General features: G+C 40.8%; 2 protein-coding genes across 3 annotated transcripts in view; both read right to left on the bottom strand.

Annotated features, from left to right (window-relative positions):
* ehbp1l1b (EH domain binding protein 1-like 1b) overlaps positions 1–11,009 on the bottom strand; it is a 28,880-nt gene extending 17,871 nt beyond the window's left edge. Inside the window, exons 1-8 of one of the 2 annotated variants that reach the window (XM_084940589.1) lie at positions 10,140–11,009; positions 6,264–6,321; positions 6,089–6,184; positions 4,208–4,261; positions 3,848–4,026; positions 3,523–3,641; positions 3,314–3,403; positions 899–1,639 (exon numbers count right to left, since the gene is read on the bottom strand). In XM_084940589.1, coding sequence (XP_084796715.1) covers positions 899–1,639; positions 3,314–3,403; positions 3,523–3,641; positions 3,848–4,026; positions 4,208–4,261; positions 6,089–6,184; positions 6,264–6,321; positions 10,140–10,243 — 1,441 coding nt within the window. In that variant the 5' untranslated portion in view covers positions 10,244–11,009. The remainder of the gene's footprint in view (positions 1–898; positions 1,640–3,313; positions 3,404–3,522; positions 3,642–3,847; positions 4,027–4,207; positions 4,262–6,088; positions 6,185–6,263; positions 6,322–10,139) is intronic. The other variant, XM_084940590.1, reaches the window with a different exon arrangement.
* Positions 11,010–14,837: 3,828 nt separating this feature from the next.
* znrd2 (zinc ribbon domain containing 2) lies at positions 14,838–20,104 on the bottom strand. Its single transcript, XM_084940588.1, has 4 exons — positions 20,032–20,104; positions 19,442–19,593; positions 16,833–16,917; positions 14,838–16,297 (listed from the first exon to the last, which is right to left on the bottom strand). The coding sequence occupies exons 1-4, from the start codon at positions 20,045–20,047 to the stop codon at positions 15,861–15,863; spliced, it is 690 nt and encodes a 229-aa protein (XP_084796714.1). The 5' UTR covers positions 20,048–20,104; the 3' UTR covers positions 14,838–15,860.
* Positions 20,105–20,845: the final 741 nt, after the last annotated feature.

Genomic DNA, 20,845 nt, shown 5'->3' with positions numbered 1-20,845 from the left:
CTAAAGTTGGTATGAGGAAAGAGTGAGCTAACAACATTATTCCAGTTTAAAGACATATAGAAAAGAGTTATGTACAATATTTTATTTTATTCACTTTATAACTATGAAATCCTTAAAAATGCCTTCTCGGGTCTGTATCTGTATGTGTTTTTGTATGTAGTTTTACAGGGCCAAAAGCTTTTTTAATTCTTTTCATTTATTAAGCCACTTAAAAATGACCTACGAATCACTGAAGGATAAAAAAGGCACCTAACTCAAGGGATGGACCAGTGTTGTGTTTAAACAGAACAAACCTAGAAAATAAATGGTATCTTTAAATCTTTAGGCACTTTGTTGCTGGCTGCCTGTCGCAAAACACATCTTTTCTTCATTCTTATCTCTTCAAATTGTTGTCTATATGAAGAGCTACTGTCAGAGTCAGTCAAGTATATATTTGTAATAGTATATAAATGACAGATGGGTGGCTCATTTAAATATATAGATGTAACTAACGCCTGTACACAAGCCACATGGATTCAGTTACATGAAGGATTAAGCAAACAGCTAATATTAGACAGACAGAGCAGACTTTGAATGTTGACAGATGTTAAATGAAAAGAGGCAAACTATTTAAAAAATGAATATAAGAATGAGCATAAACAACTAATTTATCTTGCTCTGAGACAGTCACACAACATTCAGATGTTTCACTCAAAATTCTGAAATCATCACAACCTGAACATGCATATAGCTTCCTCCCAACACAACACAACAGTCCATTCTCTGTTTCACTCTATCTGTTTCCATGGGCATGAAGCTAAATCATACAAAAGTCGAAACGAAATCAGACGGTCACACATCATTCATCAGTTTGTCTGAAGCATGCAGCATGCCTGTCTACCAGCCAGCCTCTCATTACCTTTTGCAGAGCCTGACTGGAAGATTTTTGGCAGAGAGGGAGGCTGAGAGATGGTCCAGGTGAGTGGAGGGTGAGATGATGGAGGTTCAGAGGACAGGGTAGATTTTGTTGGGAAGGAAGATTTGATAGAAAGGGGCTGGGAGCCAGTGGATTTGGGTTTATGCGGGACAGAAGTAGATACGGTTAGTGAAGACTTCTGTAAAGTGATGGAAGATGATGTTACAATGGGCTCAGGTGATGACGGTGAAGTGGAGGGAAGTTTGGGAGGTACAGAAGAAATGCTCGTGGGAGGTGCACAGGCAGGCTTTGAGGACAGAGAAGAGGGTGTGCTTGAGTCTGCAGCACCTTCACTGCAATTGGATGAAGAATTCACAGGAACTGACACCAGTGAGGCAGGAGGTAAAGGAGACACAGATTCAGAGGATTTAGGAGATGGAGTGTCAGGCAGAGGAAGGACAGAAGGCATACTCTGGATTGAAGGAGCATCTGCTGTGATCTGGGAGCTTGGAGCTTTAGAGTCAGTCAGAGAAGAAGCTTCAGGAAGAACAGGATTGGCAGATTTCTTATGCTTGGACCTGGGTGATGGCTGAGGAGAGGGGCCAGGGGATGGCTGGATCTCTGACTGGACAGGAGTAGTGGACAAGGGATGTCGCGAGCGGCGTGGAGAAGGGCGGGGGGCAATTGGTAAAGGAGGCCGGGAGTGCACAGCGAGACTGGAAGGACCACCATCACTTCCACTGGCTGCATTAATACATGGAAGGATGGATAGAAGGATAGATTAATGAAAGTAGATTAGAAAAGAAAGAGTAAGAAAGAAAAGAGAATGAAATGTGCATATGAATATGATGCAATGGAATGGCAAACTAGGTTACTCTTGAGATAAGCCTATGAGTATTCTTTCTTAAGTGTGATACAAGAAGAAATAACCCAAAGTCCATTTATAAATCTTCATTTGGACAGTTGTAGTCACAAGTTAATATCTGACCATCATTGGCATGAACGTCATGATAATTTTGGGGATTTAGTGATATCTTTGAATTGTTCTTTTTCCAGGGTGGAATAATTGTGCAGTAAACATCTATAACGACTTTATTTAGGATTTTCTCTAATTAACACAGGGTCAAAAGAATACATTCAGGCTCAAATACACCCCCACAATTATTTGGTTAAATGCTCCTCTTGACCTGATGATTTTGGTAGCCATCAACAAGCTTCTGGCATAATTCTGGCTGGAAGTTTTCAGCAGTCTTCTTAGCAGAATTGGCAGAGTTCATTTAAATTGGTTGGTTTCCTGGCACAGACCTGACTTTTAAGTGTAGTTCCCAAACCTTGTGGTAAAGTTGAAGAATTTGGAGGTCGTCCTCCTTCTTCATTATTTCATAAACGTTGTGTAATCTACCAGTAACACTGGCAGCAAAACAGTCCCGGAGCATGACGCTACCACCACCACCATGCTTGACAGCTGGTGCATTGTTCGTAGGTTTGAAAGCCTCGCCTTTAGTACTCCAAACATACCTCTTGTCCTTTTGGCGAAATAGCTTCAATCTTTGTCTCGTCTGATCAAAACCTTTTTTTCAGAAGATATTTGGCTTCTCCACGTGAGGAGCTGCAAATCAACTTTGGAGCAGAGGCTTCTTTCTTGCTCTGCACCCTCTCAGTTCATGGTGATGTAAAACTCACTTAACTATGGACAGTGATGCTGGTGTTCCAGCACTTCCTGGTTCATAGCAGGCCTGAGCCTTGATGGTTCCTGGTTGTTCCTGAACACCTCAACCACATTCCTCTTATCCGATGGTGACAGTTTGGATTTTCTTTAAGACCTTGGCAAAATGTGCTTTTATACAATTATTTGAACTGATGATCTTGGAATTGTTGTTTAGAAGCTGTTCACAGCTTGTGTAACTCTACAACCTACAGCTATGCTGCAAAGAGAAACTGCAAGTTGTAGTAAATCATAATCACTAAAGAAAAGCTAATAGGCACTGTCAAGCTAAAAGATACTGTAGAGCCTTCAGCACCACTTGTTGAAATGTTTAATTGGAAGAACTCCTCTGCGTCTGAATGTCTCTCCAAATTCAAATACAACGTAGTTGAAACAATCCAAAAAAGAAAACCGTATGAAGCAACGCTAATGTCTGTTTGGACACAAAAACCTCAGTGTGTTCAATGCTGTCTCCGCGTAAACTTCAGTATATTGGTGGCAGTATTTTACCATCACATGATTCTTAATCGTGTTTAGTATGTGGACGAGAAATATGTGGTGTCCAAAGGACTGTCCATTCATGCAGTAAGGACCACAGAATAAATGACACAAGTGTGTGAAATACTGCAATATATATAAACTTAGCTAGCCAGTGAGAGACAGGCAGAGATGCAAACAGTAAGTGAGAGTAGCAAGGGGGGAGAAGGCGCTACCTGAGGATGGCAAAGTGGATGTCGTGGAGTGTCGCTTGTCAGGTGGAGGGGGAGCAGGGCGATTTGGACGGGTAAGAGTGTGTGGGACAACTGGAGCAGCAGAAGAAGGGCAGAGTGGAAAAACATACGGAAATGAGAACAGAAAAGGAAAGCAGAGGAAAAGGAAATGTCAAGAGGTCAAAAAACTGTGTTGGTGTAATCCTGCCTACCTGTGGCAGTCAGAAACTTCTTATCCTCTTCTTCATCGCTCTCATTGAAGTCGTCCAGGTTGCCGATATCTGTGGGTTTGACGCTCATCAAGCTGGCAAGACTTTGCATGTCTTCATCACTGAAGAACAAGAAAAACACGCACCACAACCTCATTACCAACCCCACCAATAGGAAGCACTCTTTATGAAAAAAAGTGTTTTCAAATGCTTAACTCTTTAAGCTATGACTCATTTATTAAACTCAGGTTAAAAGTATTATTGTCACACCTCCCTGATGTAGAACAGCAGTAAGAGTAAGTAAGTAGTAGTGACTTAAACTACTCACGTGGCTTTTCCCTCTCGAATAAAGACACATGAGAGGGACAGCTTGAGCGTGGCCTCCACCACTTTGACAGACAGTGGCTTCAGCTTCAGCGTCAGGTCAGTCTGGGTTAGCGTGGGGCTAGCAAACCGCTTCAGGTTGATGTCAGCGGATGCCAGCACCTTACGGTGACCCTTATTTTCCTGTAAATAACACAAACAAGTATTATACACCATATTCTTTGATTTCTACTTGGTGATTAAGCTGAGTCTGAATTGTATAACTGGATGTCTGAGCTATTTAGGTTTGGCTATTTTATTGGCAAACCTTTTGCTTATTTTTCTACTTATAAACAGTTTTAGTCAGGCATAGAGAGATACTTACACCCTCAATGACAAAGGTCCATTCTTTGTCTTCAAATTCATCAGCATTGGCATCCTGAGGGGATTATCATAAAAATACAGACTGTTTAGTGGGACATCCTCCTAAAATTGTATCCACATATCCACACATATGCCAGAGTCTTCAGGTGTACTACATAAACTCTATAAAGTCCTGTGAAAAACAGGAGTACATGGAGTACACTGTTACTGTGTCCAGGAAGGAAGGAATCATCTGGTTTTAATTCTAGGAGACGGTAAGTAGCAGCCAAGTGATACTTATCAAATTCACTTGATTAAATAATCACTAACACATGTGAGCACCTCAATAGAAGCTGGAGTTTGGGCAGTTTCCTGGTCTGAAAGACTGGACTTTGCAATGCTCAGAAAGCTACTTTCAGTTTTTTCCCTTATTCACAGGGAGTCACCAAAGTAGGTAACTCTGCATATTGAATGTGGCAGCATGGCTTAGCTTTGCAATGCTGTATCTTAAAAAACTACAAGACTTCTGGAACAATGAGATGATACCAGAATGGAGATGTTTAGCCATATTGCACAGAACCGAGTTTGACTGAAACTTCTGTCTGACAGCTACAGTCTGGCTAGAATTATGCAGTTTATCAAGCACAGCAACAAATCTCCAACAGAATGACTGAAAAAAAGTCAGAATTCAGATCTCATCTTGATTTAAATGCAGTGGCAGGACCTTAAGAGCGCTGTGAATAAACAAATGGAAACTTCTAGCAAAAAAAGGGTAGCACAAATTCCTCCACAGCGATGTGAAACACTGATAACGTTACACAGAAAACAATTACTTCAAGTTATTTCTGTTAAGGATGGATTATAAGCTGATGATTCATGGACTGTACTTAGGACTGATTTGAGTCCTGTGGAAATGACCTTTTTCACATGACTGTATATTGAATTTATTTAAAAGATGGACTTAAAAGCAATTCCAGTGCAGCCAGCACTTAAACATGCATTCTTTTTAAAGGCCAGCAGAGAGCAGCCCCTTTAGCAAAAAGAAGACTGGTTGTTTGGAAGTCTATGGAATAATAAGCCTCTGTTCCCTTGTCCGTGACCTCAGTCAACACTTTCCTGCTGAGTTTATGGTCTTAGATGCTGGTCTTGAGTCTTATTTACTAAAACACATTTAAATTATAGTCCCTTTTGGAGATACAAAGGACGATAATGAAAGGTATATCCATCATGTTTGGCTTCAGAATGCCAAATTGTCAAAATGCTTAGTTCGAAGTTTTACAACAGGACTTTGTTAACCCATGTTTAATGTCATAGTGTCTATATTCATCCTTATATATACTTTTCCACACTTACCGACCGCTTTTCCCGCATATATATTCTACACCTCTTTTATTCTGAGCAATTAAACTCTTTATCTATATTACTTCCACACCTTAAATCGATTCGGAATCACCAAACACCCTAAAATGACTAGGCATGACTAGACAGTGGGAGGAGTACCTGCAAAAAAAACCCCACACAGGAACAAGGTCCAGAGTCACACAGAAACACCCCAGCAGACCAGTGAGAACATTTGAAGCCAGAACCTTCTTGCTATGAGATAATACGACTAACCACTAACTAACCATGGTGTTAACTTGACTCTAAGGAAAGCCTAAGTTTAAACTTTGGCTTAATAAAGTATTCTAAACTACTGAAGGATTAAAAATGATCTTTCTAAAAGGGACTTTTCGTAACATTTAGGGCCACGGTAAACCATTCACACAAGGATTAACTTGTTCAAGCCACCCAGAAACAACTTGTGCCCTGACCTTTGTTATATGTTTCCCTCATTTATTCAGGTTTTTCATTTACTTTGTTATTACATTGTAAATAGTACACTCTGTACACTGGGTGTTGGTACCTTGAAGAGAGTAACAGAGATGTCGATGTTTTCCGGGACAGGCCACACTACCATGCCTCTGTAGGGGTTCTTGATTCCAGGTTGCCAACTGTGGAGCTGCACAAGAAATAACGCATTAACAGAGCTGTGAGGAGTTGTGTATGTGTTTATGTGTGCGGTGTTTTGGTGACTTCACCTTGGAACACATTCGTCTGTTCCTCCTGGTCCACACCACCCTCAGCTTGTCTGGTTGCCTAAAGAAACACGAACACACATCAAAACAGAAGTGCCATTTTCCCTCAGGCCATTGTATGTCAGTCATACCTAATACACTCTTTGTTCATAAGCAAGCGAGTTCTCAGAACAAAGTAGACATGATCCAAACTAGATAACACAAGTAAGAGATCTTGTGACTGCTGAATAATAATTCCTCTGTGCCAATGAAAGAACATGATGTGTTTTTATTTGTGAAGATGGTTGTCAGCAAATTTATGCAGGTCTGTGAAGATGTGATGCTGTGCATTTATGTGTTAAAGTGTTAGAGTACAACAAGTTACCACATGAAACATGTTACAAGTGTATACCTGTCTTTTTGTAAATGTGTGTTTTATAACATCTGTTTCTGTGTTTCTATTGTATTTCTCAGCCCTCTCTGGCACAGGAAGTGAGACAGGAAGCTGCACAGTCATATGACCTAAATTTGTATGACTATAAGGCGTGCCTGTGACAGGAAGAGAGGAGCCCCCATAACAGGACACAAGATACTAACAAATGCAGGCACCGATCCACATAATACCCCTTTGTGCCGCCACTAATACTACTACTAATAGTAGTAATAAATGTCAATAATAGTGCTATAACAATGTTATATATTATTCATATTTATTCCTTTGTCTGGGCCAGGGGAAAGAATAATTCTGTATGTTGTCTTGCAGCACTTTACCGCACTATTTTTGAACATTTTTAAAAAGTAAAACTGGACAACAAAAATATTGTAATAATACAGAGAAAACCCTAACAATTAGATGACACCCTATGAGCAAGCACTTGGTGTCAGTGGGAAGGAAAAGCTCCCTTTTAATAGGAAGAAATCTCTGGAAAAACCAGAATTATAGTGCATCATGGGAAGCCCTGAGCAACTTAGGTCTATTGTAAGTGTAAGTAAGGGAGGGTGCAGAGTTATTTGATCCAGTCATAACTATAAGCTTTATCAAAAAGGAAAGTTTTAAGCCTAATCTTAAAACTAGACAGGGCGTCTGTCTCCAGAATCCAAACTGGGAGCTGGTTCCACCGAAGAGGAGCCTGAAAGCTTAAGGCTCTGCCTCCCATTCTACTTTTAAAAATCCCGCAGTCTGAGAGCCAAGTGCTCTCTATGAGGCAAAGAGCACCGCTCTCACCGCTATGGAGGAATAACTCATAATACTCTTTAAATCTCATTGCTAAGCCCTACTACATTACATTTATACATGATGTATTCCAATACATACAAAAACGACAGCAATAGTTTTTAGATGGTCCATGTGGTCTCACGTTTCAGTGCATCAGTGTTCAAGTATGGCTGAGAAGGCTTTGTGAGCACATGTGTTTGTGCGGTATGTGTGTCAGGGGGTCAGGGAGGTCCATCAGAAATAGCCTGGTAGGCACAGAGATGCAGAGGAGACGGGAAGAATACATTAAATAAAAATAAGAGACATCAACATTTGCTGAAAGGAAATATAATCTATAATACGAAGATGTGAAAAGATCTATTGGGCACAGTTACAATGGGCAGCGGTGGAGAGTTGACACTGGTTTTAAAGAAGCAAACAATGGTGGTGCAATACAGCTCAGTAACATGTGATTACTGCACACCACAGCTCAACAGACAATAGTTTTCTTATCCCACGACTGCTTAGATGAGTGGTAAACATGACTCGCCTCTGTGTTGAAATGTTCGCATGCAGCGCTAAGTGTTAGATATAAGTGTAGCTGTTTCCTCAGCAAACCTGCTCACTTACTCACCAACATCTCTCATGGTTTGGTCACATGAAGCGTTTCTAAGACATAAAAATAGTCTTGTTGCTAAGTCTTTTATTATGCCTGTGTCACTTCACCGCTTCTGTCAACATTAGTTCATTTTCTAAATGTTGTCTCCGGGTCCTTTTTAAATCCCCCCCCCCTGTATTTTTGCTTCTTTTATCCAACCTGATTAACCCTAACCTTTCTTTTACTTAAAATTGCCACCTTTGTTACTATTGAACATGTGTCTCAGTACAGAAAGTCGATGATCTTAAATAACAGGCTAACACTGAATTAGAACACCCCCTCAAACACAGACACATGCGCACAGAATATTTGTAGAGGGACCTACATGTGGCCAAAGAGTTCACTTCCTGTCAGTAACCTCAGAGTTTAATCACGTTCAAACATGTGTTGATCACCAACACATACATTGAGCACACATGACTGAAACTTTGGATGGATCTCTGGTGTTTCCTCACTTCCTCTTTACGCCTCCCTTTCCTTCTCTGTCTGTGGTTTCTGTTTTTTCTTCCATCTCATTATGACAGTGGAAGTTAAAGACTCTGATTTCATAACTCTGAACGTAGGAAGTAAATCACTCAGTCGCCTTTATAAGTTTTACACCACAGATGTATACCTGTGTCTTTCTGCTGTTGATCAAACTCTTTAAACTTTTTTGAGCCAGTCTGGTCTTTATTGAGGTCTGTGCTGGAAACCCAATTAATACATCATTTAATGTAATCTGAACAGATAAGAAGGTGCAGTGTGGTCCGAACTGACAACTGGGTGAAAGTTTAAAGATGTTGCTGAAGCTGTTAACAGAGGAGATTGCACTTGGGATTTTAAGATTATGAAAATGTGTAATACCACTTCCAGTCACGTGAAAAAGAAAGTTTTCACAGTCCTCGTGCAGTTATGTGAAACGCTAAGTACACACAATGATTCAGTAGCTTTAAAAACGTTTAGCATCAATGACTTAAACTGAGCTTTTCTCTGTATCTTTTATTGGTCTCGCACATCATTATGGAGGATTTTTAGCTCACTTTTCTTTGCAGTGTTGCTTCAGTTCATTCAGGTTTTTTGGCATTTGTTTATACGCAGCTCTCTTAAGGTCCTGCAGTAAATTCAATTGAGTTGACTTTGACTGGGCCGTTGCAACACATCGATTCTTTTCTTTTTCAGCCACTCTTGATAGATTTGCTGCTGTGCTTGGGATCATTGTTCTCTTGCATGACCCAGTTTGGGTCATGCAAGGACATGACAGATGTGACAAGGACAGATGGCCTCATATTCAGGAGTTCATGGCTGATCCCATGTCTTCAAGGTCTCCAGGTCCTGTCGCTTCAAAACAAGCCCAAATCATCACACCTCCACCACTGTGCTTGGCAGGACTGCACAGAGTCCTGTGAAAACTTTCTGTTTCACATGACTGCATTGCATTAGTTTTAGTTTCCTTTTTTTAATGCCAGTGCCTCACACTTTTGCTGACAAATTAACATTTCTTTTTGTATTTTTTAATCGCATTGTAGTGTCTTTTCTAAGTTTTTGTTTTATTTGCATCAACTCTTTTATTATCTCTCTTTTTTTAAGTAGCTGGCTTAGTTAGTTATAGTCTAAAAACCTTGCCCTTGACCCCTGAAGCTGACACTTTTGACTTATTTTGCTTTCAGTATATCAGTTTGAGTCATATAACGTTTCAGCTTCCAAAGGTTTTGTGTAACCTAACGAACTTTAGCCTCATAAAATAGTTTATTTTAATCCCAGACATGAACTAACAACGATGAGCATGACTGGACACTATAGAGAGTCCTACATACGCATGGTCACAGCAGTGGACATATCACGTCCACGCAGGCGGGGTGGGGAATCGAACCCGCACTGTCAGCTCAGCACATGGGGGACGCCCTCATCGTCCTCAATGTAGCGGAAAACACCCACGATATGAGATAAACATCGCCGGGAGAAGGCTTATTATAGCTAATAACAGGCTTCACACGGTATCAGGAGGCTACTCACATCTCCAACAATAAAAATCGTGAGCAAATAGATGCAGAAAAGCGCATTTACTCACCATTTTTTAGTACACTCCAAAACGAGTTCCTGGTAAGAAGCGATGAACTGAAACTTTGAAGCCTTTTTACCAACTCGCTGCAGTCTTTTCCACACCGAAGTCATAACTCCCAGCGGTTAAAATAAAACCTAAGAAAGAGGAAAACTGAAGAAGCCCTCCGCCTGACAATAATCCAACTTTGTCCGCTGCTTGTGCTCCTTATAAGGCTTTCTTCTTCCTTCTCTGCTGCTGCTGCTCCTGTTGCTTATAATGAACTTCACACAAGCTGTGACTTGCGCTCATTGGCACCGAGTTGAATCACACACTGACACACAACAAAAAGGACAGAAATGTCGCCATGTACCGAGAAGCAAGAGCCGAACACCGTGAACAGGCAGCTGAAGAGTCAATAAAGAGGAACCGATTCCGCTCTGTCATTAACACAAGCTTCAAATTAATACGACAGGAGCCCGAAGTTTCAGTCAGACCACTGCAGGAGCTCTCACTGACAGCTTGTCCCTCTCTTTCTGCCAGTAATCCACATGTGGAGACGGCGCAGCTGACTCAAGCGTGGGGTTGTTGTAATATAGGTCTGCTTCCTTTAGAGTTAGTTAACCCTCCCTTTTTTCATGGGTGAAAGCAGCCAGCAACAGAGAGACAGGCAGAGTCAGACAGGATATGCAAAGACTGATGCAGTGGTATGCAAACTCCTTTATCTTGCTGCTTGTGTGGAGGCACTGAGGTGACAGTCCTCAGTTATACCTGCAGACTTTGATCCTAGCTATCTTGAACAGCCTTATCTGACATTTAACTTAATCAGCCGTTCATAATCTCATCTCCAGCATGCTGAAAGCACACTGTGTCTTGAAATTGCGTTTTTCAAATTGGGTATATAACTGAAATCACTTTCTGAGTTTCGGCTGCGTCATCCAACGCTCACTCAGGAAAGTGTGCTTCATGTAGTTAGAGGAATAGTTTCCACTGAGGAGAGCCAATAGACTCCAGTCCAGTGTGTGTTTGTGTGTGTATGCGTGTGTGTAAGCTAGGTCAAGGCACAGGGATTTTCCTCAGTGAGAGCAGGAGTGTATTTATAGGATGGAGAACAGGGATTGATGGATGGACAGAGGCAGCTGGAGTAGAGGAGTGTGGGGTAGCAGCAGCAGGGGGGTAACTCTCTCATGACTCAGAGTTGGGCTAATGTTACTCTTTGGTTTGGTATTCAACACAGCATTATACCTCTCAGTACCTCTGCCCAATCCTACTCTAAACATGTACACACACACACACACACACACACACACACATAACAGCCTGCAGTGTCATCTCATCCCCTCATTTGTTAATTGGTGCTCTCTGCAGTCAGTAAAACTAATTTCTGTCTACTGTAAACACTTGCTGCTGTCTGGCCTCTTCTACTGTAGCACAAACATGTAATTTTTGTGTTGTCTCTTTTATTTTCATATCACTTTTGTTTTTCTTTGCCTATCTGGGTTATTTCCCAGCTGTAGATACTGACCTTACAAGTCAGTGTATTGTAGCTCTGGTAGTATTATTCCCCTTTCCAGCTTTGCCTGCTGTCACCACCCCTTTTGATGTTTATTTGTTTTACTAATCACTGACTGTTGAATTTACAGTAACTGAGTCATATGATACCAATAGCGATAAAAAAGGCTTCTATGAGACGAGCAGTGAGCAGTGGGAAATATGTGAAAATTTACATTTGCATTGAGCCTAAAAGGCCAAACCACAAAAACATTCTGGTGATGGATGAGATAGAGAGCATGAACACAGACACACACACGCACACACACAGAAATTCAGTCCAACTGTCATTTAGAGTGACAGAGAGGCATATTCTAACAATATCCACAACATGTGTTGATTATAAATAGAGAACAGCGTGAGACGTTCTTCTCAGACATCTCTCCAAAGCAAATGGTTTTCCCCATGCTGCAGCCATGTAGGATGACCTCAGAGAAGGAGGAGGAGAAGGTGGAGGACTGCAGGAGCTCTCTCTTGGCTGAAGACAGCATGTCCCCTGTTGGTCATATTTGGCAATACCACCCCCTGGTTGTCTTTAACCGAATGCAGGAATACTGTTCATGTCTGTGGCACACGCTGAAGTTATATTCCAAGACTTAAATGCAAAGTAGAAAGAAAAACTATGATGTGCAAAGTCACTTGTTAAATACAGACACTGACTTCCAAACATTTAATGACAGCTTAATATATCTGCATTCACGACCTCTGAACAGGATTCCATCAGGATTTACTCAGGAATCATTTCTGATAATCTGAAGGTCGATTTTGTTATCGCTGGAGTCTCAAGAGGAAGCAAAATGGTTTGTTTTGTATGCATAATTTTAAAAAACAGGTTGTTTTCCCCCATACACTGCTGTTGAAAACCTATGGTCATTTAACATATTGAAGTGAAGTAAGAAAATCTTGAAGAAATCACAAACCTCCCTGATACTACTGTATGAAGGATAAAACTCTAGGATTGCAACTCAGAGTCTCTAAAACCTCCCACTGTATCACACACAGTGGCAAACATCTGATTAGGAACATGAAAGCATCCTGTTCGACATAAAAAAACAAGTAAGTTTCTTTGTATTAAACATGGACAGAGAAAAATGACAAAATCCTCATGAAACCACAAACTGCATGCCAACATTCACATCTCTGTGAATGCAGGCATGCATTTTCAGAATCAAACAACAAGCACGTTGGAGCATGTAGATGGCACAAAATATGCCTGAACAGTGCTAATGTCTGATCTTACTCGTCTCTCTTGATTTTCTTCTCCAGCAGTGGTTGTAAGTTCTCCTGCAGCACAGCGAGTGCAAGTTAGTGCATTTTTGCTTGGAGTAGCATACAACTTTTGAATGAGTGTTAATTTTTACCAAGTTGCAAAGTTCTGGATCCCACATAGATTAGGGAACCTTTACACAATTCTCATATCAAGCATGCAGAACGACGAGAGAAAACGGACTTTACAACTTCATGTTTTCAGATAAATTCAACTAATCTAAGGTTAAATTTCAACCTGAGGTTTATAAGAGGAAGAAACGGCCACATAAGTGGTTATAAACTGTTACAAACTTCCCCTCTGACATTACCAATCACACCAGGAGAATGGCAAATAATAGCCACCCTTTGCTTTGTTGACAGCCTTGGCGTTCTATCAATGACCCTTCATGATGTAGTCACCTGAAATGGCTTTCGCTTCACAGGTCAGGGTTTATTTGTGAAATTTCTTGCCTTCTTGATGGGGTTGGGACCATCAGTTGTGTTGTGCAGAAGTCACAGCTGGTACACAGCTGACAGCTTTCTTTGACAACTGTTAGAATTCATATTATGGCAAAAACCAATCAGCTAAGTAAAGAGAAATGACAGCCCATCATTACTTTAAAAACTGAAGGTCAGTCAGTCCAGAAAATGGAAAAACCTGGAATGTGTCCCCAAGTGTAGTCGCAAAAACCATCAAGTGCTACGATGAAACTAGCACACATGATGACCGGCCCAGGAAATGAAGACCAAGAGTTACCTCTGCTGCTGAGGATAAATTCATCCAAGTCACCAGCCTCAGAAATCGCAAGAGACAAGGAGGAAGAGAGAACTCGTGTGCTTCTTATCTTTCTCCACTTCCTTAGAGAATCCATTATCAGTATTCAAAGAGGGATTGAACAGAACAGAGACGCGCCAAAGTAAAACATCTGTTCTTGCCACTTGAAAAAAATAAAATAAACAACTACAGCTCAAGTTTCATTTTCAGGCGCTGTTATGGAGTCATTAGAATGACTGAGTGTTATTCTAAGTGTTTTTGACAGGGCGTAGTAGTTTAAATTGGGTATAGGTGTGGATGCAAGGTAAAAGAAGCTCCGAAGTGCTGTATAAATATTTGTGTTAAAAGATGAATGTGGCTTGCAAAACAGGTCATTTTTATTTTATTTTATATAAACACCCCTCTGTAAATCCTGTTATCTATAATGTTTACCAATATTAAAAAAAATCTGGAAGATGATCACTTTTGGACTGGATGCTTCCTCACCTGATGTGCAATTTATCTGAGCCCCAGCACCATCCCCTGCTGGAGGTCAGGATGTTGCAAGTCCTTGGGCAGCAGCAGCAGCAGCTTCAGTGATGAAAAGACACCACCCAGTGGACAGTCAGCTCCGTGGCACAAACTCTTCCATCACATCATCGGGAGACGCAATGGCACAGATAAAACATGGAAAACAAACCTTAAGTGGAAACAGTCCTTATGTATTTCTGTTTTATTCTCACAGAACATTGCTGCCCCATCGAAACCACTTTCCAAGTGCAAAGCAGACTAGATGTAATGTAGGAGTAACAAATGTGAAGTCAAGCTTTCAGACAGCATCCCTGCTTCACCCGGCTGCAACAGCACCATGATTGTCCTGATTTTCGGATAAAGTGCACAACGGTGTTTTCTTTAACTGAAGCACTTCTCTAACTCCAGTTAAATCCCAGACCAGCCTGCCACGCAATAAATCAAAACTTGCATGGAGATGATGCAAAAGCCATAAACATTTATTTTGTACTTGCTTCAACACATCATTCTCACATTAAAACTATATTTTGATGTGTTTCTGTGCCACTGTAAATGACTTTAAACCCCACCTTGTGTGTGGATGGTGTTGTGTATGGATCCAGCCTTTATGAAGCCCTCTTATGAAAAGAAACAAGCTGCAGAGCTCCTGAACAAGAAGTGCTTTATTGTGATACATTATTAGAAATCTTTTACTACCTCGATCAACACTGAAGCTGGCTTTTCCTCTATCAACATACAATTCAGAGTATATTTGCTCTCAGCTTTTTTCAAAGTATTATGTCTGACTCCCGAACTCTGCGCGCTCTCATAGAGACATTGGCGAGCCACCTGACCGTCACCATTAGGCATCAAATACATATACAACAAAAACTTTCTACAATGACCATCTTTGCACTGCCACAATGTCAGAGACAACAGAAACAGAGCCAGAATGAGCAGCAGGCTTTGTGAGACAATACAGGGCCACATTAGAGGAATGACGCGTTTTGGCAAAAATACTGACTATAAATCTGAATGTAGTAAAAGATCCCTTATAGCTCTTTTCCACCGACATGTGACTAGTGTGAAGCCAGTTCTGCCCAAGGAGGACCATCCCAAATTTCCACAGGTTTGACAATCGAGTGGTAAAGAGAGGAAGAAAGGGTCATTTCTAAGGGGAGATAACAACGCAGGACAGACTCTGTTGGCTGCTTCAGCAAATCATTGGTGAATATCTGGTGATAGCCCCTCTATCAGACACTGACATCAGTGGTTTCAACTTAGGGTCCAGCATTTGTGGTGCTGTATCAAAAAAGCTGGCTTTTTCTCAATGGAAATGCATAGAAACATGTGTTAACTGGCATTTATCTCTTTGCTCTATAGATTAAATCATATTAGAAGAATTTAATCACAGAATGGGTTAAATGAATTATGTTTTTAGATTAATATCAGCTCTAACTTCCAAAAGACTGAAAAAACAGTCAAATTTGTAACATTTCTGCCAGCTATACAACTACATTAATCCAAGAGTAACCGGTGCACTTTTGATGTTATATTCCTATTTTCATAATACTTTCTGACCAATTTTGAAATCATCTCTAAGCAAGAGAGAAGCTGAACCAGAGTCATTACTCCAAGACAGAGGCAAGCAGAAACAGTGTTCCAGGGTTTCAGCCAGTCTGTGGCAGCTACTGGGTGAGCTCCTTGAGGCTGCGCAGCGAGTTGGCACAGCTGTTGATGAGGCTGCAGAGCTGGATGCTCGCTTCCAGTGAGGCTGAGCTTTGTAACTGGTTAGTGGCCCAGCGAAGTTTGGTGAGGACAGCTTCCTCGGCTTCCTGCAACACAAGTCGCTGGGCAGAGCTCTGTGGAGTAACTGAGGGACGAGCTGGTGCCAGGGCTGCAGTGGAGGCTGGAGTTGAAGGAGGAGGGACAGCGGGTGGAGGCAGAGGAGTTCTTCCACCTGCGGCAGCCCCCTCACAGTGCTCTGGTCTAGGCTGGGGAACGGACATATTTCCCTGACTGCTGCTGGGGCTGTCATTGAGCTCAGGAGCCTGGGACGGTGCGGGGGACTGGGCTGCGAGCTGCCTTTCCCTCACCTGGGACAATGCAGCCTGAGCATTCAGGGCTGGGAGGAAGAAAGAAAGGGCAGACAATGTAACAAGAACACAAAGTGGGCTAACATATGTATGTTTTTTGAAAAGATATTTATAATTATTTACATGGAAAACACAAGACTATGTGCTTTAAAGGTTTAAATATCTATTGTGCAGACCGTTTGCGAAAGGGTGATCGAGTAGCAATTTATGTTCAATCTAGTTTTGCAGTGTAAATGACAGTTTCCAAATCTTCTTCTAAACAATTTGAAATTTGTAACTTTAAATGTAAATTTGTCTGGTTGAGCTGAGGGGTTTTAAACAAATTCTAAGGACACTGGAGAAAGCATCATTGGACGGCTGTTCCTACTCTTAATGTGTTAATGCTACTCTTTTTTTTTGTTTTTTAAATTTGTTTTCTTTTTTCAGTTAATTGTTTATATGAATTCTAATGTTTTAAAATGTGATTTTGTATAGATATTTAAACGGGTCAATCTTGAAAATATGACCCCATGTCTCAATGAGGTTTACCTGTATAAATACTTTTTTTTTTTTTTTAATGCATACCAGGGTTGTCTTTGTCAATATCAGAGTCCAGCTCCTGGCATGAGACGCAGTAGTTTTTCTGCTGTTTGTCCTGGAGAAGAATAGTCTGAAAAACACAAATACATAAATGATGCCACTCCTCACCTTCTGTTCATGATAACACCTGCATACGTTTTTACACAATAATAATAATAATAATAATAATAATAATTTTTTTAAAAGTGCCACTTTGCACCATCAATGACACAGCAAAACCATGTTTTTATATTTCCTAGCACAGACGATGACACAAGCCCAGGCATGTTTAACAAGAGATGATGATTTAGGACCCAAAGGAGCTACTTAACAAAAGTTGTTTCACTGCCTGAGGCAAAAATACACTGTGTAATACAACCAGGCTATGAAGTCAAACAAAAAAAAGAGATATCTGCAGCTGGTGATGTGAAACCGAATGTAAACATGACTCCACTGAGCATCGCTGGGGCACTCCACATGACAGGAAGAGCGTACAGTGGATTGAAATTACTGATGCAGTTAACATGGTGGTAAAGGAGGGTTTTAACCCTCTACACCCCATAACAGTTGCTCTAAACTTCCCCTTAAATGCATGTTTCTACTACTATTTGTGTACACACTATATTTTAAAATATCTGAATAACAATGACACCTAACAACAAATTAGCAGGGGGGAAAAGACACATTTCAATTAAACATTAGGCAATAATTCATGTTTTCATGCCAGTCACTTTGTCTGGCATTCATGTGTAGTAAGTGAAGACTCTTGGATCACCGTTTACCTCAGCTGTCAACATGCTGGGTGAGAATACCCCACGTGCATTTACAGTGGGGGAGTTTTACAGCTTCTGAAGGGGGCTGTAAAAGTTGGTGATGAGTCAATGAGTCAGAGAAAGTCACTCCTTCCTGATGACAGTGATACTGAGGTGAGTTGTTGAGGATATCCTGAACTGCTGCTTTTTCTTTTTTCCCCCTGATGTGAGCTTGTGTCAGAAGCTTTCTTTTAAGAGGATCTAACGTTGTCAGCCTCTATGATTAAAATCTCAGACAATGTGAGAGTGTAATCAAACTGTTTATGGAAGGGATTTTTATTTAGCTGGCACAATGTTAGCGTATAACCAGGTGGTGTTGTTATAGTTGGTATATTGCCAGCTGTCTGGAGACAGGAGTGTCTAATCTGCTGACAACCAGGTGAAATCTGGACTAAATAAGTATTTTTATGGACATTTTCTTATGTTAAAGCATGTAATTCAGTTCACAAGATGAGACTACAGTTGAGCAGGAAGAGGATAAGGTGGGCATAAGGGAGAAGTGGTGAATGAGGCAGATGAAGAAAAGAGAAAAAAAAATGACGAAAATATAAATGTACAAATCTTATATAGTTTGAAAGACCTATCTGTGCCATCTTTACATTAAAACTAACCTATAAAATTCACACTTTACTCTATTTATTTAGTTTTTTTTCTATATTTATGTGTTTGTAATACTTATCAGATTTCCCCTTTTGGGACATCCTAACAGAACTGTAACGCTTATAGACGACAAACACTAGAACCCTCAGGAGGGGCGATTTTGATCACCAAATCTGTGTGCTCACTCCTCAGTCTGCAGCTCTTCACCTCTCCTGCTCAAGACTAAGTGCTCTGGATTTCACTCTTTATTTGCTCGGATTAGCTCTCCATCCTCTAGGCTCTCTATTCATTTCAGTTACGGCTCCTCTGCTGCTCTGCACAGCCATCAACCTTCCTGGTTCCTCACACATTCAGTCACACAGTGCTTCTGTACCACTCCACTTCGTCTTGAAATCCCATCCTCAGCTTTGCAATAATTATTTACTTTGGATCTAACTACAGTCCCCCTACATACTGTTTTTAATCAATCATATCTGGCTGGCTCATGTGTAAACATGGTATTGCTAGGCAACCCTGTGTGCTACAGCAGTGGTTTCACATCAGTTTCTATGGGGTCAAAATGATGTCCTCCGTGGTTCTAGGTAAAAGCACTCATAATTCTTTCCCTTTTGATCCCACACTCGAAAATTCAGTATTTGATGAAATACGAGATGATGATGATGATGATGATGGGGTTTTAATTTAACAAAGTCACATAACTTTTAAAATGCCAAGAGGGTCAAAACGACCCCCTTCTTGTGTTAAACAGGTGGTTAAAAAGCTCAACTAAGATATGACATCCCAGGTAGAAAATATTATTCAGTTTTATTAGGTGCAGGTTAAGTTCCTTTAGTTGGAATAGTTGTTGTGAAACTGCTATTATTTTAACCTTTTTTTAAGCTCTTACTTAAAATTTCCAGGGATTACATTATTTAAGCCATTTCTGTGCTTACATTTGGCCTTTGCTCTCTCACTGTTTATCATGCAGTGTCAGTACTATTGCACTAGACCCTGCTGGCATCTTGTGACAATAGATCCACACTTCAAATTAGGCAGTCTTCATTTTGTTTGCTGCTGGCTGGGAGCTGCAATCATCAGGACGTTGATATTTTTCTATATACTTAGAAATATAATTATTGCATATTTAATAAAATACCGTGATAACATATCAGAGGCTAACTCGCCCAACCTGACAAACACAGCACAGCGTCCTGCTTCACTCACCCCACACACTTCGCAGGCTTCTCCAAGCATCTTGTACCCTTTCAGCAGGTAGTCTCCCATCAGCTTGCTGATTTTGTCTTGCCGCTCCCTACGAGCCTGGATCACCTTCATTTCTGCTTCTGTTGGAGGCTCCCACTTAAAATCCTCTTCATCTGCAGGTCAGTAACAGCCAAAACGTTTAATTTTATTTTATTTTCAGATTTCAGACCACAATTATCCTTCTTTCGTATTCTTAATACTTTAGGATTATAAGCAGTCTTAAGCGCTGCTGTAACTTGTGGATACTATTATATGTCTGCTTCTACTTTACCGTTTCAGCGGGATTATAACAAAACCCTTTTGGCACTGTTTTGAAGTGTGGCTATCACAGGTGAACTGCTCTGCTAGGAAATGACAAGCTAGCTAGCAAACCAGCCGGGCTACCGTTTGGCTAACAACATGTTTACGCTGTCAGCGACGAATTTAAAAGCAAAAATAAAGTAACCCAGAGGAACAGCCTCAATAAAAAGAATTTCTTTTTTTAAATCACAATGCAGAAAAACAGCAGAAATGTCAAAGTCAGCTTGTTTTTATAACACAAGTTCACAAACCTCCATTCAAAGCCATGTTTCTTCTGTGCTACACGTTGGACGTGATGACGCAATGCAACGCTTCTTCTTCCTCTTCGTTCGGCAAATATTTGAGCACAGCTGCCTGCCCCTAGTGGTAAATAGTGGTAAATAGCAGCGTTCCCACTCCTCGCTGTTATAGTCAAAAATGGTAGCAATAGCGCCACCGTGTGCTGATTAGTTAATTAACCTAAACAATTAAATCGTTTCAGCTAAACTTCTAATATGAGGATTAAGTGGATGATTTCTTCTTCTTCTTCTTATTATTATTATAATTATTATTATTGTAATAAATTATTAAGAGAGTGAGAGCAGTGTACTTTTTAGCACAATTTTGAAAATTGGAAGGGTGCCTGAGAAATGGAAGTGCACTAGAGAGGAATAAAGCTGATGGCCACACCATGAAGCTGTGGGAAAGACTTGAGGAAGCTAAATTACGAAGAGAGGTGACTTTTAGTGAACAGCAGTATGGCTTCAACCTGAGAAAGCGCACTACATGTGTGATGTTTGCTTTGAGAGTGTTGATGCAGAAGTACAGAGAAGATCAAAAGGAGTAATCGTTGGAGCAGGACATGTATAAGGACAGTGAGACAGTGGCAAGGTGGGTGGTAAGAGTCGGGTTTAAGATGGATAAAGATTTTAAGATTTCCATTGAGAGTGACGATAAAGGAGAAGATTAGAATTAGATCAAAGGGACAAGTAGGGTTAGAAGAGCAAGGCTGTGATGGTTTGGACATGTGTAGAAGAGGCGATGTAAATATATTGGACGAAGGAGGTTGACCATGGAGCTAGCAGG

This window comes from Perissodus microlepis, chromosome 10, assembly GCF_051167445.1.
Source record: "Perissodus microlepis isolate ML-2025 ecotype Zambia chromosome 10, ASM5116744v1, whole genome shotgun sequence".
Classification (NCBI taxonomy): Eukaryota; Metazoa; Chordata; class Actinopteri; order Cichliformes; family Cichlidae; genus Perissodus; species Perissodus microlepis.
This window is presented reverse-complemented; position numbering and strand designations above follow the sequence as displayed.

What these genes read in the sequence shown, in the direction of transcription:
- znrd2 (XM_084940588.1), bottom strand. An exon ending in AAGCCTGCGAAGTGTGTGGG is followed by an intron (nt 16,918 to 19,441) that starts GTGAGTGAAGCA and finishes TGTGTTTTTCAG; the next exon opens with ACTATTCTTCTCCAGGACAA. An exon ending in TATTGACAAAGACAACCCTG is followed by an intron (nt 16,298 to 16,832) that starts GTATGCATTAAA and finishes TCTTCCTCCCAG; the next exon opens with CCCTGAATGCTCAGGCTGCA.